Source organism: Ornithorhynchus anatinus, chromosome 14, assembly GCF_004115215.2.
Source record: "Ornithorhynchus anatinus isolate Pmale09 chromosome 14, mOrnAna1.pri.v4, whole genome shotgun sequence".
In the NCBI taxonomy this organism is placed as follows: Eukaryota; Metazoa; Chordata; class Mammalia; order Monotremata; family Ornithorhynchidae; genus Ornithorhynchus; species Ornithorhynchus anatinus.
Genome location: NC_041741.1, coordinates 19544503 through 19570135, shown reverse-complemented (window position 1 = coordinate 19570135; position 25633 = coordinate 19544503). Strand labels below are relative to the sequence as shown.

The 25633-nt window shown below is 42.6% G+C and overlaps 1 protein-coding gene across 1 annotated transcript in view; it reads right to left on the bottom strand.

The window, feature by feature from the left end:
* The window catches only part of TRHDE (thyrotropin releasing hormone degrading enzyme), a 418324-nt gene that overhangs the window by 4799 nt on the left and 387892 nt on the right, over window positions 1–25633 (bottom strand). Inside the window, exons 20-22 of the mRNA XM_029079309.2 lie at window positions 8832–8999; window positions 8459–8599; window positions 761–842 (exon numbers count right to left, since the gene is read on the bottom strand). Coding sequence (XP_028935142.2) covers window positions 761–842; window positions 8459–8599; window positions 8832–8999 — 391 coding nt within the window. The remainder of the gene's footprint in view (window positions 1–760; window positions 843–8458; window positions 8600–8831; window positions 9000–25633) is intronic.

Below are 25633 nucleotides of genomic sequence, written 5' to 3'. Positions count from 1 at the left end.
AAATAGCAGTATTTGTTCATCTCTTACTATGTGCTGAGCACTGTACTAAGGCCTGGGGTAGGTACAAGTTAATCAAATCACCCATAGCTTAAGGGGAAGGGAGAATGGGTATCGAATCCCCATTTTATAGATAAGGAAACTGAGTCACAGAGAAGTTAAGTGACTTACCCCAAGTCACACAGCAGGCAAGTGGGAAAAGCTGGTTTAGAACCCAGTTCCTCTGACTCCTGGGCATTTCCCTTCCCTCTTCCAGTACCTTAGACTGCTGTGTCTTGCAGGCATATGACTTGTATTGCAATTTATTCCTGTGAACCTCTAAAGGGACTCCAACATTAGCGCCAATATTGATTTCATGCTGCTCTTTCCAGACAGTTTCAGGATTTTTGATAATATCTGACTCCTTGGTGGAAATGTGAGCTTTCATTTTTAAAAGCGAATCACATGAGTACGCAGGATTCTCTATCACTGTTCATTCTTTGAGAAGGCGAGTGCTGTATTTCAGCAATAAATTATTTAGGCTTATCTTATCAAAATAATTATTGAAAATAAAACTTGAAAATGAGGCTTTTACCTGAAGTCTATTCTATAATGGGGTGAGGGACCTGGCAGATAGGTCATTTCAGAAAGAAAAAGAACGAAAAATGTCAATCTGTTTCTTCTGATATATTCATGATTAGAAAGGCGAGGGAAAACAAAATGCATTTTCCGGTAGGTCCACAAAAAACTACTAGAAGATTAACCATAATTTACAAATATTTACCTCACTGAGTTCATCTTCAGTATTAAGAAATTCCGTAACTCCACTGATAAGTTTGGAATTCATAAATAATGCTTCTCCATATCTTCATAGGAAAAAGAAAAGAAATATATTAGTGTAAAAAGATGCTATTAAATATGAAACATGATTATAAAAAACTCCCAATCTTTTCATGAGTGCTGACCCACATGAATTTACATCACTCTGGGTCACATTCTGTTGTTTCTAGAGACCAAAGATGAAGACGAGGCCTAAATTAGAACTAAAATTCTCCGGCTGCAGACGTTTAACATACTTCAGACTGTATTAAACCCGCTCTAAGATTGAAATGAAACCTTAGAAAGCTTATTTGGAAGCTCTAGGCATCCACTTCAGATTTCAAATAACAACACTTTAAAGTCTTTTTTTACTCTAGACAGCATAGATCACATGTTTAGTACACTGCTCCTCCAATGTAGGCACTCGGTAAATACCATGGGTCAATTGGTGAAAAGGGAATTCAAAGTCTGCACTGAGTGTCATTTTTGAACTAGGTAGACATTCAGCCAGCAGCAGCTATTGAATGCCATTGGGGCTAAATCCAGTAGTGGATTTTGGATTATTCACATAGGCTACACATCCTATTTCGCTCTTCTGTTGGTAATTTATTCAAGTGTTTGTCTTTCCCACTACAGTTAAGCTCACCTAAGTTAGGGATCACTCATACTAATTATTTTGTAATCTCCCTCCTGTTTAGTATAGAGCTCTGTGCACAGTAGAAGCTTAGTAAATGTTCCTGATTGATTGAAGCTACAGATGACGTTCAATACCACGTCTTCTCTAGCCTAAAAAACCCCTCCCTCGACCCCATGGCCCCCTTCAGTTATCACCCCCATCTCCCTCCTACCATTTTTCTCCAGACTCCTTGAGCGAGTCATCAATAGCCACTGTCTCCAATTCCTCTCCTTCAGTTTTCTCCTGGACCCCCTCCGATCTGGCTTCCATCCCCTCTGCCTCACAGAATCCACCCTCTCAAAGGTCACCAAAGATCTCTTTCTTGCCAAATCCAATGGTTCCTACTCCATTCTAATCCTCCTCGACCTCTCGACTGCTTTTTGACAGTGTAGACCATCTCTGGATACATTATCCTACCTTAGCTTCATTGACTCTGTCCTCTCCTTGTCTCTCTTATCTCTCTTATTTGTCTGGCTGTTCATTCTCAGTCTCCGCTGTGGGCTCCTCCTCTGCCGCCTACCCCCTAACTGTGGTGGTCCCTCAGGATTCGGGTCTGGGTCCCCTTCTATTCTCCATCTACATTTGTTCCCTTGGAGAACTCATTCTCTCCCATGGCTTCAACTACCATCTCTATGGAGATGATACCCAAATCTACATCTCCTCCCCTGACCTCTCTCCCTATCTCCAAGCCCTCATCTCCTCCTGCTTTCAAGTCATCTCTACTTAGATGTCCTCCCATCGCCTCATACTTAACATGTCCAAAACAGAACTCTGTATCTTCCCACCTAAATCCTGTCTTCTCCCTGACTTCCCCGTCACTGTAGATGTCATCCCCATCCTTCCAATCTCACAACCCCTTAACCTTAGCGTTATCCTTGACTCCCCTCTCTCATTCAACCAAGATATTCAATCTGTCACCAAATCCCATCGGTCCCACCTTCACAACATTGCTAAAATCCACTCTTTCCTCTTCATCCTAATTGCTACCATGTTAATACTATCACTCATCCTATCCCACCTAGATAACCACATCAGCCTCCTTGCTGACCTCTCAACTGCCTGTGTCTCCCCACTCCAGTCCTTAGTTCCCTCTGCTGATCAGATCATCTTTCTACAAAAACGTTGAGGACATGTCACCCCCTTCCGCAAAACTCTCCAGTGGTTGTCCATCCACCTCCATCTCAAATAAAAACTCCTCACAATTAGCTTTAAAGCAGTCCATCACCTTCCCCCTCCTACCTCACCTTGCTTCTCTCTGTCTACAACACAGTCTGCATACTTCCTTCCTATAGTGCTACCCTTCTCACTATGCCCCTATCTCACCTGTCTCTCCACCAATCCCTCGCCTATGTCCCGCCTCTGGCCCGGAACACCCTCTCTACTCAAATCCACCAGACAATTACTCTCCCCCTCTTCAAAGTCTTATTGAAGGCACATCTCTTCCAAGAGGCCTTCCCACACTAAGCCCTACTTTTCCTCATCTCCCATTCCCTTCTGCGATGCCCTGACTTGCTCCCTTAGCTCTTCCCCATCCTCTGAGCCCCCCAGCACTTATATATATATATATATATATGTATATATATATATGTATATATATCTGTCATTTTATTTATTTGCACTAAAGTCACTTGTTTAATGCTGCATTGTACTTTCCCAAGTGCTTAGGACAGTGCTCTTCACGCAGTAGGCATCTAATAAATACCATTGAACGAATGAAGGTCCCTGGCCTTCAGAAAATTCCAATTTAATTGGGAAACATAAGCCGACTAAACAAAAGATAAAACTATAGTGGCTGGAGCAAATGAACACAGTGACATGATGGTGGTTTTTTTAGTCACCCCCTCCCTCCTCATAAACTTTTCTTTTAAAACGCTTCAGTTAGCAATCTAACCTACTCACTGTCCCTCACTGTCAAGTCAACCAATGCCACCCTATAGTTTTTACCCTCCCCTATGCCTGGAGCTTTGTCCCTTTGCATATCTAACTGACCAAAGCTTTTCCATTTTCAAGGCCCTTCTGAAATAATATTACCCCCAAGAGGCCTTCCCTGATTAATCTCTCATGTCCCCATTCTACCTTTCCCACTACTTTCACTTCACCAATTGTGTATCACCTAAACACTTGGATATTCCCCATTTCCTCTTTCACCCCACAGTAGCACCTACGTTACATATCTTATGAGAAGCAGCCTGGCATAGTGGATAGAGCATGAGCCTAGGAGTTAGGAGATCATGGATCACACTTTTCTGCTGTGTGACCTTGAACAAGTCACTTCACAAATCTGTCCCTCATCTATAAAATTGGGATCGAGACAGTGAGCCCCACTTGGTACAGGGACTGCGTTCAACCCTATTTGCTTCTTTCCACCCCAGTGTTTAATACAGTGCATGGCTCATAGTAAGCACTTGAATAACATAATTATTATTATGTCTTCAAATTAGGTTGCTTCCCCTTAACTGTAACTTTAGTGTCTGTCTCCCCTTCTGAATTTCAAATCCCTTGAGAGCAGGGATCATGTCTAATCACTCTACTGTTTTCTCCCAAATGCTTAGTGCAGTGTTAGGGACAGCGAAGCTTGCAATAAATCCTGTTGATTGATTGATTAATCTGTCATGCCAGGTTGGCCATAAGGAGCAGGGAGAGCTAAGAAGGAGTGTCAATTAAGGCAATTGTGGAGCCATGAGACAGTGTAAAGCCTTAGGATTTAATGACGTCCCATTGATCAGACTCTGGGCCAGAAATGCCTCTCCTTAGGAAAAAAAACAGCTGCCTGAGGTATAATTCTCCTATACAGAGTTCTAAATTTCCCTTTGCATTTACAAAAATGTAATAGCAGCAATCAGCTGCCGCTTTGCATCGTTCCAGTTTGAAAGTAGCCACCTTCAAACATCAGATATCAAACTACCAATAGCACTTACTGGTTAGAATTAATAATAATAATGTTGGTATTTGTTAAGCGCTTACTATGTGCCGAGCACTGTTCTAAGCGCTGGGGGAGAGACAGGGGAATCAGGTTGTCCCACGTGGGGCGCACAGTCTTAATCCCCATTTTACAGATGAGGGAACTGAGGCCCAGAGAAGTTAAGTGACTCGCCCACCGTCACACAGCCGACAAGTGGCAGAGCTGGGATCCGAACTAGTAATATATATGGGAGATGGCAGAGTGTAACGATATGTACATAAGTGTTATGGGGTGAATATAAAAGTGATTAAGGGATACGCCCCTCATAGGCAACATAAACGGGAGGGAAATTAAGGAGGGAAATTAGGGCTTAGTCAGGGAACGTGATTGGAGGAGGTATAATTTTAGTAATGCTTTGAAGATAGGGAGAGTGTTGGATTATCAACCACGAAGGGGGAGGAGGTCTCAAACTAGGAGAATGTGGGCAAGGGGTTGGGAGGATGATAGATGAGACTGAACATCTGATGATAGATCAGTACAATCTCAAGTATTCAACAGTAAAAAGGTTGGTGTTAAAGTATGATGGGGTTGTCGTGGGAGAAGAGTGAGGTAAAGTATGAGTAAGAGAACTGACCGAGTGCCTTAAAGCCAATCGTAATGAGATTGTGTTTGATCAGAGATGGATGGGCAAACGTTTGACGTTTTTGAGGCTTGGAAAGACATGGACTGAATTTAAAAAAAAAAAGATCTAGGCAGCAGAGTGAAGTATGAACTAGAGAAGGGAGAGTCAGGAGTTAGAGAGGCCAGCAAAGAGACTGACAATAATTCATAAGTGTTTTTATCAGCATGGTTGCAGTTTGGGTGGAGTGGAAAAGATGGATTCTAGAGATGTTGTTTAGGTAGAAACCATGGAATTTGGTGGCAGACTGAATATGAGGATTTAATGGGAGAAATGTGTGGAGGATAATGATATGGTTATGGGTTTGTGAGATCGGGAGGATAGTGGTGTTCTTCTACAGTGATACAAAAGTCTGGGGGAAGATGGGGTTTGGGTGGTGAGTTGAGGAGTGATGGTTGGGCATGTAAAGTTAAAGATGCTGGCAGGGCATCCAAGTAGAGATGTCCTGAAGGCAGGAGGAAATGCAAAACTGCAGATAAGGAAAGAGACCCGGACTGGAGAGAGAGATTTGGGAATTCTCTGCGTAAAATGATAGTCGAAGCTGTGATAGGGAATGAGTTCTCCAAAGGAAAGGGTATGTGGTGAACAAGAGTGATTCCATCTTGTCACATTGAAGATTATTTGACTCCCGGGGGCAACAAGGACAAAGGAGGAATTTAGGGAGAAACTGAATTATCTTGTGAAAAAGTGTTGCAGAGGACCTGAATGGCTGGGAACAGAGTTGTTTGGCAGTGGGGCTTGAGGAGGGGCTAGACTACACTTCTTGGCAGGAAAAAGCCTAGAGGGAGTCGAAAATCAGAGATCTCTGTTAGAGAATAGGACAGTTTGGCAGCCAAGGGGTGTGTGGGAGCAAAGACCCAGGAATCATTACATTTTACAACAGACCAGTAGAGGAAACCCTAGCTTTATTCATTTTTCAAACTACATAGCTCTTGAGAAAATGTAAGCTGGTAAAACATTTTGATGGTTAGTAATTTTTTGGTACTTGTATAATGACTCCTGACCATTAATTTGCAATTTTCCTAATGCCAGCCTGCTCCTTGGAAGTAACTGATTCAACCTGAAGGAGCATGGCCTAGTGAAAAGAGTACGGGCCTAGGAGTTGGAGGACCTGCGTTGAAACCCTATCTCTGTGAACTGCTTGCCATGTGAACTTGGGCAGTCACTTAACTTCTCTGTACCTCAGTTTCCTTAACTGTTAAATGGGGATTTCTCTCTCCCATTTATACTGTGAGTCCCATGTGGGACAGGGATTGTCTCAGACCTAATTAACTGCCCCAGCACTTAGAACAGTGTTTGTAGTAAGCACTTAACAAATACTGTGAAAACAAAAAACAGAAACAAAACATTTTCCTTAACTATTTTAGGTCAATAGGCTGAATCAATTACTGACTGATTCAGTGCACTAAACTGCACCCAAGTGACTCAAAAGACTTTAAGCAGTTTTCAGATACCTGACTTAATAATAGGAATAAGTCCTATACTAAGTCCTAAGTCCTGAAGGAATTGGATGAACCACTAGGGAAGTACTCCTCAAAGGGGAATTTCTAAGAGGAACTTTCATTGAAATACACAGCTGGTCTGGCATTCGGGAAGAAAAAGAATGTTTATATTATGAGTTTTAGAGGGGAAGAAAGACAACCTACTATCCAGAACATCAGCGGGGGAAATCTTTGCTGGAGAAGCCATAATGCCAATGTCCTCTGCATCTGTCCATGATTATTTTCATAGGGATTAGTATTTTAATGAAACTTCGCTCACACTAATATACCCGCACAACTGGAAGCTGGAAGCTCCTTGACAGGAGGGAGACTGTTAACCAACTCTATGGTATCGTGTGTTCCCCAAAGCATAGAAGAATCTCCAATGGCTGCCCATCCTCCTCTGAGTAAACAGAAACTCCTTACCATCAGCACAGAATCACTACGCTCACTCCTGACTTTCCTTGTTGATTTCCTATACAACCGGGCCCGCATGCCTCTCTCCTCTAATGCCAACCTATTAACTGAACCTCAGTTTTGTCTGTCTCGCCACCAATCTCTTGCCCACATCCTACCTCTGGCCCGGAATGCTCTCCTTCTTCATATGTGACAGACTCTCACTATCCCAGCTTTCAAAGCTTTTGTTGAAGGCACATCTCCTCCAAAAGGCCTTCCCCAACTAGGTCCTCACTTCCTCTTCTCCCGCTCCTTTCTGCATCACTCTTGAACTCAAATGTGCATCTTTTATTCATCCCTTCCTCATCCCCACATCACTTAGGTACTTGTCCATAATTTATTTATTGATATTAATGTCTGTCTCCCCATCTAGTCTGTGAACTTATAATAATAATCATGGTATTTGTTAAGTGCTTATTATGTGTCAAGCACTCTTCTGGTAATAGGCAGGGAATGTGTCTACCAACTCCCTTATATTATTCTCTCCCAAGTGCTTACTACAGTGCTCTGCACAAAGTGATCACTCAGTAAATACAATTGGTTGATTGATTGATCTGCACACATTGAACACTCAATGCCTATTGATTGATTAATTAATGTTAAGCAGTCTGAACTGTGGCCTTCTGAACATATTTTGTGGTAAAAATTTCTACAGAGCTTCATCTATTACTATGAAGAAAATATTCAGATAAAATATTGTGTATTAATAATATAGAAAACATTTCAAAGACCGGTTAGCAGTCATCTGTTAATACACAAAATCATTTTAAGAAGAAAATTATTGTGTGCTTAAATTCCCTGTCATTTAATGAAATCTTTAATTAGCTCAAAAGCCTCATATAAATAGTCAGTATACTGCATTGACCTGAGTTATAAAGATTTAAATATCATATAAAATAGAACACTTTAGAAATGTAGACTGAAAGATAAAAACATGAATGGAGATGTCTTGGAACAAGACCTTGGATGTCAAGGTAAATGAATAATCTACAATGATTCATACAAAATTAGACAGGATTCCTAGGCGAGAAAAATGTACTCCATGTGCTTCATGGTGGCTGTTTTCTATAAATTTAATTCCAATTTTCCAATCAAAATAATCTGCAAAATAAAATTTTGAGTTATTTTTTGCCTACACCAAGTACTTGAGATGTAAGCAACTTCAGGTGATTCAATCAAGTTCCACAAAAGTTGCCATTCCCAAGGATGGTTTTTGAAGAAGATCTCCTAATAATGTCCTATTTATCCTCAGTTATGTTTTTTGCAGCAGCAAATTGGCACTAAAAGAGCAGTGTCCCTAAAAGTTCCAGCATTTCTGGGTTCTGAAGCAGTCCCTGGCCCCCTCACCTTAAATCATCTGAAATTCAGGGCTGAAACTCCACACTGCCCTTCGCTAATTTAGAGTCACTGGGTTGGCCACCCCTGCCGTACACACACCCCATCATGAAATATTTAACTTTTACTTCTACCTGGTATTTAATATCTTCCATTTCTCCCTGAAAAACTTCCAGGCAAGATCCCTGCCATGTGGATTTCGAGCTACGTGGATTATGACGTCGATTGCATCTTGATCCAACACCACCTCAGAGTTCAGCGACAGATTCAGAAGTCTTTAAACAATAGAATTGGAGAATAGCTCAGTCAAGTAATTTCACAGTTTCTTTCACAGTTTACTACTTGAACCTGTCAGATACGTTAAAATAACTTCTAGAGGATCTACTCCCATCTGTTGATTTAATGTCTGTTAAGTAATTTCTTCAGGAAAAAAAATAAATAAATAGAACAATTATTTGGAAATGTGCTTCAACTATCATTTAAAAATTCAGCAGATGAGCCACCCACCTATTTAACAAATTTCTATCATCACTGCAAGTTAAGGCCTCCAATAATATTTTCTTCTCAGATACTGCTGTGGTTGAATGAAATTTCATCCAAATGAACTCCCACACATCTTCATCCAGGAGAGAAACTCCGGTACAGTAGACGATGTCTCTGACATTTAGTGGAATTCTAAAGAAAAGCAGAGGTTTTCTGTTAATAAAAAGCTTTCTAACAGTAAAAATAACGACGATCACTGCGTTTTAGCAATATCATTAGGTGACAAGTCATGTTCCAGATGACATTTTGGTGACAGAACCTTTACCTGTAAGAGTCCTTCTTTTGCACTGCTAATTTTCAAACTAATGATTTACAAGAAATCTTCTGATGACTATTGGAGCCCAGTTCTCCAGATGGCTTCAGAGCGAGCATTTGCAAATCTAGAGAGACACCTTCCTCTCCACATTCACGCACTCACACAGACACAGAGCTCTCTGATATGATTCATTTTCCCTAGAAGGTGGCACAGAGCACATTCTTAGTTTCCACAGTGTGGCAAGTTAGGGTTGGGCTGGGAATATGGGATCATCCATGCCTCTTGGAGATTTTTTTCAGGTGGACAGGGGCTTTCATTCTGCCCTCTTCTCTTTTCTGACCTTGAAGTCACGCCCAGGGTAACAAGGAAGACTTCTCTGGTATAAATCTGGCATAGGCAGAGAGCAGGGGAAGAGCCAAAGGGAGGTCTTGGAGTACTTTTTGACTGATGTTACAATAAAACAAATTACCAATCCTCCTCCCACCCCACAACCCTGGTTCAAAACATGTACCACGACACACAATTAATAAAGACAAAATTAAAGAATAAAAAGAACAAAACCGGCCGGCGAGATTCCCACTGATTGGAAGAGTGTAACATTTAAATCTCCACATCAGTGGAAAGAGCAAGGGCTTAGGAGTCAGAGGTCAGGGGGTTCTAATCTCGACTCTGCCACCTGTCAGCTATGTGACTTTGGGCAAGTCACAACTTCTCGGTGCCCCACTTACCCCATCTGGAAAATGGAGATTAAGACCATGAGCCTCACGTGGGACAAAGTGATTAGCCTGTATCAACCCCAGCACTTAGAACAATGCTTGGCACATAGTAAGCACTTAACAAATACCAACATTGTTATTATTATTACATCAAGCCCCATATCAGTCTGCTGAATAACAGTCAAAATTTTCTCTAATAATAATGGTATTCAAGAGCTCACAAAGTGCTAAGGGCTGTACTAAGCACTGGAGTAGAGGCTCGTTAATCAAGGGCTCACAGACTTAGTAGCCTCTGATGTCACAACTTGCATCTAGAAGAGTTTTATTAATACCACAGGTGCGTTGAATCCTCCTCCATATTAACTCAGTGGAGCTAGCTAGAAATCACTTAACCTAGTTAGAAATAGCTTAACTTCTCTGGGCCCCGATTATGTCATGTATAAAATGGGAATTTTATCCTTCTTCCTCCACTGTAGATCGCGAGCCCCATGTGGGACAGGAACTGAGCCCAACATGATAAACTTGTATGTACCCTAGTACTTAGAACAGGACTTGAAACATATAAAGGCTTAATAAATATCTTAAAAAACCTGAAGTTCAATAACCACACTTAGTATGAGCAGAAGAAATGCTACAAATATATTTTTGTATACAATTGTATACAATATATATTTTCAATACAATTGCAGGAATTGTAGCCTAGTTGTGGATATTGGAAAACCAGAGCAGACTGACCACTTCTGCAAAAGGGTAACTCATTTTAAGTCAAGTGCATCTACCCGGGTTTTCACTACATGTTCTGGTCAGAGCTTTTAAGGGGAATTAGTGTAGATATGCCTAAAAATGTGAACCTGTTAAGATACCAAGTGCCATAGTGTTGGAAGGAATGGGTTGTGTACATGTATATGGCATAAATTTACTTGATGCAGAGTTTAGCATAAAGGCATTCCCTGTGTACCTGGAGGGCTGGGTGCAGTTTGTGAGTGGATTTATCGAGGGCTTAATGTGTGCTTGGAAGAGGAAATCATATTGTCTGCCCAAAACAAACTTACGGTTTCAATGGCCTGCTTTCATGGGTGAACAGGGTGGAAAGAGTCACAGAGTAGCATCCCCTCAGGCTAATAGTTTTTCTGTCACATTAAACATGAAAGGGCAGTGACAGGTAGATTTGAATCCCACGAATGACACTTAGAAATCTTGAGTAGACCATTTCTTTTGACAATCCTCAGTTTCAGACAGTCATAGAAATTGGAGGGTTGCATGTGACCAGCTAGGGTTGTGTGCCACAACAAAGACCTTAATGTATCCATTTTTGATGACCTGCAAAACCTCCTAATGGTACTTATTTTGGTAGGCTGTTGCATATTAGAAGATATCAGGGAAGCAAGGCAATTTACAACTCATATAAAGTCAAATATATATATATATAATTATTATTATTATGTGCTTACTATGAGCCAAGCACTGTTCTAAGTGCTGGGGTAGATAAAGGATATGGTAAATGCCAACAATATAAATTTCAGTTTTTCTGGACTCCTAATTATTTCCAAATGCTTAAAAACACATAGCACCATTTTGGAGATTCCATTTCTGCCGTCGAGGGGGATAAAACTTGTTTTTCTCCTTCTAGTGATGGTACTCTGTTGCTGAATGGCCTATAAATGAAAACACTCTCGGTACTCAAAAGTATATTTAGCTTTAAAAAAAAGTCCTGGTTTTAACTACAGCTTCATGTCATCCACACATTTTGTATGAGAGAGGTTCTAAGCAACCTATAGAATGAAATTAACAGATGCTTCTTTTATGCAAGGTACTAACATTGCAGAAAACACTATGTAATTGGATTAAACTTCTAGGCCTCCTCTGCTATTTCCATTTTTAAGCATTAACATGATGGATAGTTAATAGGGATAATAAAAATTAACTTTTAAAGGCATAAGAGCTCATTATATCACTTTGAATTATTTTATTTGACTAATCCAGTGAGTTACTTAAACTTATTTATCTTCTTTAAGGGTTTGGTTGAGCATTAAGTGTGTGGTGGAAATTTCTCAGGCTTAAAAATGAAATGCTTTGGGGAATAGGTTAAACTGTAATGAAAAAAATTAAAAGGACAGATTTTACCATAATGAATTAAAACTTATTTAAGTGGGGTAAGAATAGAGTTTTAATTAATAGGCACAAATTTATTGAAGTGGATTTCTAACCATCTGAAGTACATTTGTAAGTCATGAGGGTACTTATCTACACAAACTATGTTCTCGTTTCCTAAAATTTAATTACACATATTTTAGACATTTCTTTCATTAAATGTAAGCTTAAATACCACTGCATGAAATTATGTCTGACAAAATGAAATTGGGATCAATATTTCTTCTTCATCTCCCTAAGATTGGAAAGCTTAATTTAAAACTTGTTTTTCTTAGCAGTTATGTCATTAGATAGCTAAAATTGTGGGTAAAGCACAGTGCAAAATGTGGCAAACAATGCTTTTCATTTTCTTAAAATGGGAAGGCTGTAATCTTACTCTTTCGAGGCAGCATAATTCAGTGGAAAAAACAGAGGGTTGGCAATCAAGACTCCGGAATTTTAGTCCCAGCTCTGCCCCTGGCCTGCTATGTAACACTGGGCAACCACTTAACCTCTCTGGACCTCAATTTCCTCATCTGTCAATTGGAGATTAGACTGAGAGCTCCTTGTGTGATTGGGATTGCATGTGATAATCTTGTATTTACCACAGTATCTGACACATAGTAAGTGCTTAATAAGTATCTTCTTATTATTCCTTTATTTCAACACCACCTTCCAGATGAACCTAAGTACACTTGCTTTTATGGAAGTGTTTGTGATTCTACTTCAACGTTTTGAGACCATTTTATTGAAATATTACATGTCATTCAACACAGTCTAGGGTTACAAATACTGAGACCACTACCTGACAATCTCTGAATTCTTAAAAAAATTAAATAAAAGTTGTAGTGAGCCAGAGTGAGGCGATTTTGTTGGCCGAGAAGCCATTTTTCGAGTGACTGGTTTTTTGTGACCCCACGAACAACATCAGAGAAGGAATTTGAAGAGGAGCTAGGCAAACATCCTAAATATCACTGACTGTCCCCTGATTAGACTGTAAGCCCGTCAAACGGCAGGGACTGTCTCTATCTGTTGCCGACTTGTTCATCCCAAGCGCTTAGTACAGTGCTCTGCACATAGTAAGCGCTCAATAAATACTATTGAATGAATGAATGAATGAATCACTCTCTAATGTGTGTCAAGGTCACGTGTGCACCAGAGCATTGTTATGCCACAGGGCAGGTTGTTGCAAAACCAGTCTTCAGGGTGGGCATGGAGGGAGAAGTAGCCTTCCCTCCCTGCTTTACACGATAATGGGCTTGGAGCAACAAACCGCTATGACCCCCAAAGCTTGGCCGTCACAAACCAGCTAAGACTTGCTCTGGGAATTCACAATGCCACGAACCAGCTGGACTCCTCAAACTTCTCCAATGTGGGGTCATCTGCACGGACCTGGGGTGAACAGCTGGATAGGTAGCTATAGGTGTTTGCAGGTGTGTATGTATGTTGACCCCTTTAATTAGATTAAGAGCTGAATAAAGATTTGCACTATAGACAGGGGTGGTTTGGTTTCACTTTGGACTTGTCACTGAGTGCTCAGTCTAGAAAGTTCCTGGTCATTACATTTCATTAGGATCCTTCGCAGACATACTAGACCAGTTAGGAGACTCCCAACCATGGAGTTTGATAAGGGCAGTGAATTTTCCCAGCTTGGGTGTAAGGGCTGGTTTGGAACCCATAGAGCAGGCTAGGAAATTCCTGATCATTACACTTGATTAGGATCCATCTCACACACACCAGACCTGTTAGGAGACTCTCGACTGTGGAGGTCAGTTAGAATAGCAAAGTTTCCCAGCTCAGGTGGAGGGGCTGGTTTGAAACCCATATAACAGGGCCTGGGGCTTGTGAAAAAAGTAACTTCAGAAATAATACAAATTATTTCTGTCAGTGATAAGCAGTAGAGGGACTAAAGGAGACTGGAAGAGCATCCAGGGGGTGGGCAGCATTTGTGATTATGTATTTTCTTTATGGGCCACACTTTTAAATAAAAGTTTCAAACTATTAAATCATGAGAAGCAGCATGGCTCAGTGGAAAGAGCACAGGCTTGGGAGTCAGAGGTCATTAGTTCGAATCCCAGCTCTGCCATTTGTCAGCTGTGTGACTGTGGGCAAGTCATTTAACTTCTCTGTGCCTCATTTACCTCATCTGTCAAATGGGGATTAACTGTGAGCCTCACGTGGGACAACCTGATTACCCTGTATCTACCCCAGCACTTAGAACAGTGCTCTGCACATAGTAAGAGCATAACAAATACATTATTATTATTTGTAAAATGATCAGCAACTTAAGACTTTTAAGTAGGAAAAATGAAATGAAGTGAATTGTAAAAGCAATAGCAGGCAGCGTTTCCCTCGGGTGAGGACGCAGTTCCAAGAACAGGAGGGAGAAGGCAGAAAAGAGAGAAGTAGAGACAAAGAGACAGATGATAAAGACAAACCAGGAACAGATAATAGAAACATGTGATAAAAACAGGCATACCAGTTCATGAAAAATTAGAGAAGTACAAAAACTTTAAAAAAAAATGCAGACACCTGGAAAACAAATAGACACAGAGAGAGACATAAGGCACAGAAAGATACCAAGAGAAAGAAAGACAGAAGCAGAGTCACAGGGTGATGCCAAAAAAAAGAAAGAGAAAGACAGGGAGAAAGAGGGAGACAGAGGCAGAAATACAAACACAGAAAGACACCAAGAGTTAAAGGCAGCTATGCAGAAAGAAGAGAAACACCCTAACATCTATATATGTAAGTATATCCAAACAGGTGACTTTTCTATTATATTGTGACAATAGAAAGAGTAATAGAAGAGCAGTAATGGCAAGTATCAAGGAGAGTAATTGTAGTTTACCACTTTTAATAGTAATAAAGCAGTAGTTACATTAATATCAGTCTCCCTCTCCGGACTGTAAGCTCACTGTGGGCAGGGAATGTGTCTATTGTTATAGTGTACTCTCCCAAGCACTTAATACAGTGTGTTGCACTCAGAAAGTGCTCAATAAATACGACTGAATGAACGAATTGAATAACAGTGGTGATAGTAACAGTATTAATAGCCTCAGTTATTGAATGTTTAGTTATTATGGTGCACAGTCCTAAGATATGGGGAAATACAGAACCGTGAAGTGAAACATTCTCTGCCTACAAGAAGTTTACATTCTAAGAGGGGAGGGAATGCCCCATAACCACAACTGGCAAAGCTGTAAAGACCAAGATTGTTGTCTCCAGACTTCCCAGTCCTTGAGAATTCCTATATGTAGTAGCCAATTCCCTGAAAATTCCAGATAGCAGCAGCATGCCTTCTCCCCGATACCAAGGCAGAGTGAGAGCTGAGCTGCCCAAGGCCAGGGTGGGGAAGGCATGGGAGGGTTCATCTTTCATCTTTCTCTTCCTCTTCCAGCCAGTTTCCCTACAAGATTCCCAGGACTTTTCAGGGTCCACCAAACTTAATGTGCTGGGGCTAAAGCACAACTGAAGCAGTGCAACTTATGAGAAAGAACACAGACCCATAGGTCGTAGGACTTGGGTTCTAATCCTGACTCTGCCATTTGTATGCTGTGTGATCTTGGGCAAGTCACCTAATGTCTCTGTGCCTCAGTTCCCTCAACTGCAAAACGGGGATTCAATACCTGCTGTCCCTCCTAGTTAGACTCCTAACCCGATCAACTTGTATCTATACCATTCATTCATTAATTCGATTCAGTCAATTTTATTTATTGAGCACTTACTGTGTGCAGATCAATGTACTAAGTGCTGGGGGGAGTACAATATGACAATCAACCGACACATTCCCTGCTCACAACAGGCTTACCGTCTAGAGGGAGAGAAGGACATTAATATAAATTACACATATGTACATAAGTGCTGTGTGGCTGGGAAGTGGGGATTCATTCATTCATTCATTCAATAGTATTTAGTGAGCGCTTACTATGTGTAGAGCACTGTACTAAGGGCTTGGAATGTACAAATCGGTAACAGATAAAGACAGTCCCTGCCCTTTGACGGGCTTATAGTCTAATCGGGGGAGACGGACAGACAAAAACAATAGCAATAAATAGAATCAAGGGGATCAACATCTCACTAAAACAATAGCAAATAAATAGAATCAAGGTGATGTACATCCCATTAACAAAATAAATAGGGTAATGAAAATATATACAGTTGAGCGGACGAGTACAGTGCTGAGGGCAGGGGAAGGGAGAGAGGGAGGAGCAGAGGGAAAGGGGGGAAAAGAGGGCTTAGCTGAGGGGAGGTGAAGGGGGTGTTGAGGGGGAGCAGAGGGAGCAGAGGGAAAAGGGGGACCTCAGTCTGGGAAGGCCTCTTGGAGGAGGTGAGCTCTAAGTAGGGTTTTGAAGAGGGGAAGAGAATTAGTTTGGCAGAGGTGAGGAGGGAGGGCACTCCAGGACAGCGGAAGGACGTGGCCCATGGGTCGACGGCAGTATAGGTGAGAACGGGGGACGATGAAGAGGTCACTGTGGAAGGCACGACCATCCTTCCCGTCTCTCAGGCCCGCAACCTCGGTCTCATCTTTGACTCGTCTCTCTTGTTCACCCAACACAGCCGATGCATTACCAAGACCTGCCGGTCTCACCTTTACAGTATCACCAAGATCCGCCCTTTCCTCTCCATCCAAACGGCTACCTTACTGCTACAGGCTCTCGTTATATCCCGGCTAGACTACTGTGCCAGCCTTCTCTCTGATCTCCCTTCCTCCTGTCTCTCCCTGCTCCAGTCTACTCTTCACTCCGCTGCCTGGCTCATCTTCCTGCAGAAACGCTCTGGGCATGTCACTCCCCTTCTTATAAACCTCCAGTGGTTGCCTGAAGGGAGGGGGAGAGGACGGGGCAGAGATGTAGATCTGTGTGTTATCTGCATAGAGATGATAGTTGAAGCCATGAGAGTGAATGAGTTCACCGAGGGAGTGAGTGAATATAGAGAACAGAAGAGGGCCAAGAACTGACCCTTGAGGAACCCCAACAGTTAGAGGATGGGAGGGGGAGGAGGAGCCTGCGAAGGAGACTGAGAATAAATGGCTAGAGAGATAAGAGGAGAACCAGGAGAGGACAGAGTCCGTGAAGCCAAGGTGAGATAAGGTGTGGAGGAGAAGGGGATTGTCAATAGTGTCCAAGGCAGCTGAGAGGTCAAGGAGGATTAGGATAGAGTAGGAGCCATTGGATTTGGCAAGAAGGAGGTCATGGGTGACCTTAGAGAGAGCAGTCTCGGTAGAGTGGAGGGGATGGAAGCCAGATTGGAGGGGGTCCAGGAGAGAATGGGAGAATGGGATGAATAAAGGGAGCAAGTCATGATGATGCAGAAGGAAGTGGGAGAAGAGGAAAGGAGAGCTTAGTCAGAGAAGGCCTCCTGGAGGAGATAGGCCTTCAATAAGATTTTGAACGGGGACGGCGGGAGAGCGATTGTCGGTCGGGTTTGAGGAGGGAGGGGGTTCCAGGCCAGAGGCGGGACATTGCGAGCGAAATAGGATCAAGGAACGGTGAGAAGGTTCTCACTGTTTCCACTGTTCTCATCAACACTTAGCTCAGTGCTTTACACATAGTAAGGATTTACTATATACCATGAAAATTAAAAATTAAATTATTATTAAAAAATTCCCATGAGACTTAAGCAGGCTGGGAGTTGGTCATATTTCCCCAAGAATAAGGTCGACCAGATGCTCCATTTTCATATCGGGGCAGTAGGGACTAGTGAAGTTGGGAACTTCGATTCTAATCCCAGCTCTGTCTCTGGCCTGTTGTGAGACCTAGGGCAAGTCACTTAACCTCTCTGTGCCTCGGTTCCCTCATCTGTAAATTGGGGATTAGATACGTTTTCTCCCACCACCTTGAATTGTGAGCGACATGAGGGATCTGTTTCTGAACAGATTATCTTGTATCTACCCCAACATTCAGTGCTAAACCCCTAGTAAGTTCTTAATAAATGTTATTATCATTATTATTTCATTTGGACAGCTTGCTTTCTCTCTTCAGGTGTCATTGTGCCCTAGAATGTTCCACTTCTAGACTCTGAGCTTGTTATGGGCAAGGGAACATATCTACCAACTCTGTTATATTGTACTCTCCCAAACTCTTAGAATGGTGCTCAATAAATATGACTGATTGATTGATCTTTCCTTGCAGTTAATGACAGGCTTCTCTTCAGTTACCCTTTAAAGGAGACAATTTGGTCCCCCCTACTCTATATACCCTGTTATTTATTGAATACCTTATTGGGTGCAGAACACTGTACTAAGATCTTGAGAGAGAACATACAAAAGCACCTAGATACGGCAGCACATTCATTTAACTTTTCCTAATGCTTTTGTAGAAATAATTGCTACTAAGAAACATTTGTATCCCTACATGAGGTATGGACATAGACTTTCATATAGATGATCTATGGACATCAATAGTGTCAGTAGTTCTAGTGAGTAAACTATTCCTCAGCACTTAGAACAGTGCTTGGAACATAGTAAGCATTTATCAAATACTATCATTATTATTCCCTGGCATGAGCAGTGTCTATGCTTCAGGAAAAGGGAGCTGGAAGCAACTCCCAAGAGAATCATTGCCTTCTCAATCAATCAACTGTATTTATTGAGTGCTTACTATGTTCAGAGTGGTATACTAAGCACTTGGGAGAGAACAATACAATAGAATTAGTGGACACGTTCCCTGGCCATAGTGAACTTACTCCTTGGGGATCTAATTTTAAATCCACCAGGCTGAGCATTTCAGAACCCCAACAGACGATAGGAAAAGAAGAAAAGAGAAAATGACCAAAAGAAAGCATATTTGTGACCAAAAATTAGATCTGTTAGCATTCACGGGTATTGCGGAGAGCTGGATAAATCTGTGTCTGTCCACAATCCAGAATGGCTGCTGTTTACTATTCTTTAATTAGGTGTGTTGACAATATTGATTTTAGGCAGACACAATAGATTTGGGGCTATGCTACTTTCGATGCTTTTGAAATCATTAGGACCCTGCCTCCTTAAAATCCTCTCTTAAATGCAAAGCCAAGAAGAAGTTTTGAAATAAACTGATCGTAGCTGAGCAAATCATTTTTTAACATGGCTAACTGCCTAACACTCGAAGCAGCTTGCAGTAAAAATCTCTCAGTTAAGCTGCTCTGATATAGGTTTCCTTCAAGGGCTTTTTATATTCATAGCTCATTTGGTTTTATACACTACCACCAAATATGCCAGTGGGTACAGTTTACCAACTACAGCAAAAACACAATAACCCAGCATTCTCCACAAACGCCCGTGAATAAGAAAAAAGGAGAATCCCACTTCATGATCTAATTCTTTGACCTCAGAATAAATTTAAGCTACAACTCTTTTAGATACATATAGTGTTTGATCGCCAAATAGCCGGCAACACGTCTTGATGACTTCCTCGGGATTTGAACTACTCTATTTAGTTGCCGATGCTCGGCTCACCCCAAATAGGGGAGACACTAGAAAAGAGGCTCTAAACATTATTAATCAATCACTTGTATTTGAGTACTTACTGTGTGCACAGGATTGTACTCTGTGTTGGAGAGAATATAATGTAACAGATTCGGTAGACATGTTCCCTGTCCTCAAGGAACGTACAATCTAAAGGGGAAGACAGACAGTAAAATAAATTATGGATAGGTACATCAGTATTGTGGGGCTACGGATAGGGTGAATAATGGGTACAAATCCAAGAACATAAGTGACACCCAAGGAAGAGGGAATGAGGGCTCAGTCTGGGAAGGTCTTTTGGAGGAGATGTGATTTTAGTAAGACATTGAGGGTGGGCAGAGTGATCCTAATAATAATAATAATAATGTTGGTATTTGTTAAGCGCTTACTATGTGCCGAGCACTGTTCTAAGCGCTGGGGTAGACATTGGGGAATCAGGTTGTCCCACATGGGGCTCGCAGTCTTAATCCCCATTTTACAGATGAGGGAACTGAGGCACAGAGAAGTTAAGTGACTTGCCCACAGTCACACAGCCGACAAGTGGCAGAGCTGGGATTCAAATTCATGAGCCCTGACTCTAAAGCCCGTGCTCTTTCCACTGAGCCACGCTGATCCTCTGTCAGATATAAAGGGGGATAGAGTTCTGTCAGATATAAAGGGGGATAGAGTTCCAGTCCAGAGACGGGATGTGGGCAAGGGCTGGGAAGTGAGATAGAGGACATCGAGATACAGTGTGTAGGTTGGCATTAGAGGAGTGAAGTTAGCATCCTGGATTGTAGAAAGAAATCAGTGGGGAAAGACAAAAAGGGGCAAGGTGATTCAGTGCTTTAAAGCCAATGGTAAGGAGGTTCTCCTTTAGGTGGAGGTGGATGGTTAACCAATGGAGGTTCTTGAGGAGTGAGGAAACATGGTCTGAACTCTTTTTAGAAAAATGATCCAGGCAGAAGTGTGAAATATGGACTGGAGTGGGAAGAAACAGGAATCAGAGGAGTCATCAAGGAGGCTGAAACAGTTGTCAAGGCAGGAGAGGATCAGTCAATCTGTCAAATGTACTTATTGAGCACTTACTTTGTGCAGAACACTGTTCTAGGAGCTTGGAAGAGTACAATATAACAATATAACAGATACATTCCCCACTCACAGTGAATTTCGCAGCAGTTTGGAGGGAGAGGAAAGAGAGTCTTTCAGCGATAATAGGATTTGGCGACAGATTGAATATGTGGGTTGAATGTGAGAGATGAGTCCAGGATAAAGGCCAGGGTACAGGCCTGTGAGACAGGGAGGTGGTGGTGCTGTCTAAAGTGATGGGAAAGTGAGGGGGAGGACAGGGTATGGGTGGGAAGATGAGGAGTTCTTTTTTGGACATGTTAAGTTTCAAGCATTGGCAGGACATCCAAGGAAAGATGTCCTGCAGACAGGAGGACATACAAGACTGCAGAGCAGAAGAAGGTTTAGGGCCAGAAATGTGAGATTGGGAATCTTTCACAAAGAGATGATAGTTGAAGCCACAGGGACAAATGAATTCTCCAATGGGGTCGTTGTAGATTGAGAATAGAACCTTGAGTGACTCCCACAGTTAGGATTGGGAAGCAGAGGAAGGGCCTGGAGAAGAACCTGAGAAGGAATGGCTAGAGAGATAGAGGAGAACCAGGAGAAAACAGTGTCAGTGAAACCAAGTTTGGATAGTGTTTTCAGGAGAAGGGGGTGGTCTACAGTGTCAAAGGCAGCTGACAGGTTGAGGAGCATCAGGGTGGAGTAGAGACCATTGGATTTGACAAGGAGATCAGTGGTGACCTGTGAGAAGGCAGTTTCCACCGAGCGAATGGGGTAAAATCCAGATTTGAGAGGGTCAAAGAGAGAATTGGAGGTGAGGAATTGGGGGCAGCAGGTGTAGAAAACGTATTCAAGAGCTCATCAGATAATCAAACAAGGATTATCAGAGAACCACCAAAATCGGAAGGCCAAGAGACATACTCATCGATGCAACTAACCCGTTAACACCACAAGTGTTTCTCACATTCCCCAAGCACTAAGAAATTCTTCCCTGAATCCCCTTCATCCTCTTGCTATCACCCCATCGCCATCCTCCCATTCCTGCCCCTGCTGCTTCAATCGTTCAACGGAACTTATCGAGTGCTTACTATGTGCAGAGCACTGAACTAGAGCCTGGGGGAGTACAATACAACAGAGTTAGCAGAAACGTTCCCTGCCTACAACAAGCTGATAGTCTAGAGGGGAATGTAGACATCAATATAAATAATTTATTATATGTAATTTAAAGATATGTATGTATGTGCTGTAGGACTGAGGACAGGGTGAATAGCAAACTCCCAAAGCTCACAGAACCAAGTGCACAGATGATGTGGAAGGGAGAGGGAACCAGGGAAAAGTGGGCTTAATCAGGGAAGGTCTCTTGGAGGAGATGTGACCTTCACGATGCATTAAAAAGGAGTGGGGGGGGCGTATATGGAAGGGGGAGGGAGTTCCAGGCTAGGTTGAGGATGTGGGAAAGGGGTCAGCAATGGGATCGATGAGATTGGGACACAGTGAGTGTGCAGAAACTAGAGGAGCAAAGTGTAAGGTCTGGGCTGGGGAAGGAGACCAGTGAGGTGAGAGCATTCATTCATTCAATTATATTTATTGAGCGCTTACTATGTGCAGAGCACTGTACTAAGCACTTGGAATGTACAATTCGACAACAGATAGAGATTATCCCTTCCAATGATGGGGTCAGAGTCTAATTGGGGTTAGGGGAGATGGGACTCGCTGACAGTGTTTTAAAGCCAAAGGTTAGGAGTTTCTGTTTGATGTGGAGGTAGATGGGCTGTCATCAGAGGTTCTTAAAAGGTGGGGAGACATAGCATGAACAGTTGTTTTAGAAAAATTATGCTTGCAGCAAAGTGAAGTGTGTACTGGAGTAGGAAGAGACAGGAGGCAGGAATGTCAGCAAGGGGGCAGATGAGATAGCCAAGGCAGGATAGGATAAATGCTTGGATCAGCCTGACAACAGGTTGGATGGAGAGGAAAGGGAGGGTTTTAGCAATGTTGTGAAGGTAGAACCAAGAAGATCTGGTGACATCTTGACTGTGTAGGAGGAACAATAATAATGACAGTATATGTTAAGTGCTTACTCTGTTCCAAGCACTGTTCTAAGTGCTGGGGTAAATAGAAGGTAATCAGGTTGTCCCATGTGGGGCTCACAGTCTTAATCCCCATTTTACACATGAGGTAACTGAGGCCCAGAGAAGTGAAGTGACTTGCCCAAAGTCACACAGCTGACAAGTGGCGGAACCGGGATTAGAACCCCGACCTCTGACTCCCAAGCCCGGGCTCTTTCCACCAAGCCATGCTGCTTCCTGCTCATTCCCTGGAATGGGAGAGATGACTTTAGAACCATGCCAAGGTTAGGGGCCTACGAGATAGGGAGGAGAGTGGTGTTGCCTATAGAGATGAGAAAGATAGGAGGAGGACAGGATTTGGGTGGGAAAACAAGGAGCTCCATTTCCTCTTCCAAATCCCTTCTAAAGTACCAACAATCTGCTTTCCAACCCTTCCACTCTATTAAAACTACACTCTCCAGTAAAGGAATTAATGATAGTAATCATATTAGTATTCATTCAGCCATATTTATTGAACACTTATTGTGTGCAGAACAATCTACTAGATGCTTGAGAGAGGACAATATAATAATAGACACAGTCCTTGCCCACAATGAGCTTAACATATACAGATCACCTATTTAGAGTGGTGCATTATTATAGCACATAATAAAGATGTGAGTTTTCCTACCAAAAAGGAGGTTCCACTTTAATGGGAAAGACAAATCAAAAACATTTACAGCCAGAATGGTCAAAATTCATCAATCAAGTGTGTATTTTTGTGCCTGGTAAGGGTGTGGGTGATGTAAACGAGTTCAGTGAAAGTATAATACGTACTGGGCACTTTTGAAATCCTATTAGGACTGTACTTTGTGACCTAGTGGAAAGAGCATAGGTCTGCCAGTCAGAGGGCTTTGGTTTTAATTCCTGCTCTGCCACTTGCCTGCTTTGTGATGTTGGACAAGTCACTTCACTTCTCTGTGCCTCAGTTCCCTCATCTCTAAAATGGGAATTGGGATTGTGAGCCCCACGTGGGAAAGAGACTGTGTCCAACCTGATTTGCTTGCATCCTTACCAGCGTTTAGTAGAGTGCCTGGCACATAATAAGCACTTAACAAACACCATTATTAGTATTATCTAGCTTCTCTCTGTCTCAGTTTCTTCATCTGTAAAATGGGAATTAAATACCTGTTCTCCCTCCCCTTTAGACTGTGAACCCCATGTGGTAGAGGGGCTGAGTCCCACCTGATTAATTTGGATCTACTTCAGTGGCTAGGAAGTGCTAAACAAATACAGCAATCATTTTTACTAGAAAATAATAGAGGAGACTAATCCCTGCCTAAGAAATTTACGGTCTAGCAGGGGAGACAGACAAATGAAAAGTAGGGGAAATAATAGAGAATACCTCTTTCTTATGGTCTGTGTTAAACACTATGTACCAGGCACTGTACTAACTGCTGAGGTAAATTTAAGCAGGTTGGACATGGTCTCTCTCCCGCAAAGGGCTCACATTCTTAATCCCCACTTTACAGTTGAGGTAAACGAGACACAGAGACATGAAGTGAACTGCCCACAGTCATAATGCAGACAAGTGGCAGAGCAGCGATTAGAACCCAGGTCCTTCTGACTCCCAGGCCCGTACTTTGTCCTCTAGGCCACACTCCTTCTACTTATGGCCAGGGAAGGTGTCTGCAAACTTATTTCAGTATTCTGCACCTAGTGAGCACTCAATAAATATGATTGATGGCTACTGGGTTTGGGGGAACTTCAGTGCTTTGGGGCCATAGAAGGGTGGGAATGAGGGCTGGGGGAATATAAGGTAGGAAGATAAGAAATGAATTAGGATAGGGATCTCTTCTGGGATTCTCCCAGCTGAATTGGCTTCCAGAGTCAGTGAAGGAGGGCCTGTACCCCTAGTAATGTCCACAGAATCCTAAAGTCTCTGACTTCATTTTTCTGGGCACAAGTGTGAATTTGGGGGACCTGACTAGTAAATGTCAATTATTCTACCCCTCAGGCCTTTATCTTGGCTACAGTTAGCTCCTGTGAAGGACAAGGGATCATTTAGGGTCCATCCAGCTTCTGAGGTTGGCTCCTGGTGGCTAAAAGGAGTCTTCTCCTCCTCTCCCTCCCCTTCCCTTAGCTTCCCAGGAAAATGCATCCCTGTCAACCAGGAGACCCCCAAGCCCCTCCTATGTGGAGGTCAGAGCAACGAGGTCCGTAATAGATGAACCAGAAGGCTTTTTAATGAGTTAATGCAGTAAAAGATATAAAAGAATTCTGATTAAAAATATCTTTTCCTTATTTCTAACACTTTTCCCTTCTTCCAGCATCCTGGTGCTTTGGGCCTATGATCAGTCCCCTCTCAGCCTCTTTTGGGAAATCCTAATTTCAGGTTCACCCCTCTGAATCCTTCCCTAAGGGCTTTTGGGTGCCAGGGTGTAATGGTTGCCGATCCACACAATTGTCTCCCCTTCTCAGGGGTAGGTGAGTTTTCTCACCTCACCCCTCAGGGATCCTCGCTTCCCAACCCCTTCATGGAAATCATTTTGGCCTTTGTTTTGTCCAGGAATGCTCAGTTCCAACTCAGAGAGGCCTCTTTTCCCTAATTAACAAGGCCCCTCCTCTTTTTCCAATTCCCCCTATGATTGCCTGTGCTTGATGAGTTATTTGGTTCTTAATCTACTTTGCTTCCCTCTGGGAGGGAATCCTCAGGAGTGCATTTCCACCTGCTCTGGGAAGTGGAGAGTTACTCTTGGCCACCTGGCTCAGGCTTCCCAAGATGGGAGGGGTGAATGGAAGCAGGGAGGAGTGGCAAGAATCAAATTTCCAGGTTTCGCACTGTCAGAGAATCAGATGCCAAACCCCACCCTGTTTTCCCTGGAGAGAATGGAGGAGTGGAAGGTAATGGCCTGGAAGGGCGGAAAGGCAGGAGAGGATGAAGGAAGGACACTGACCCAGACTCGCTCCTTGCAGGTGGTTGTAAACCAGATGCAAGGAAATGGAGAAAGGAGCAGAGTAGATGGGCCTATTCATGGACCTAGGTGATGTCGGGTGGCAGTGAGAAATTGGCAGCAGTATTTGCTCCGTTTGAAGATGAGATGTGTTTCCCAAGAGAGATT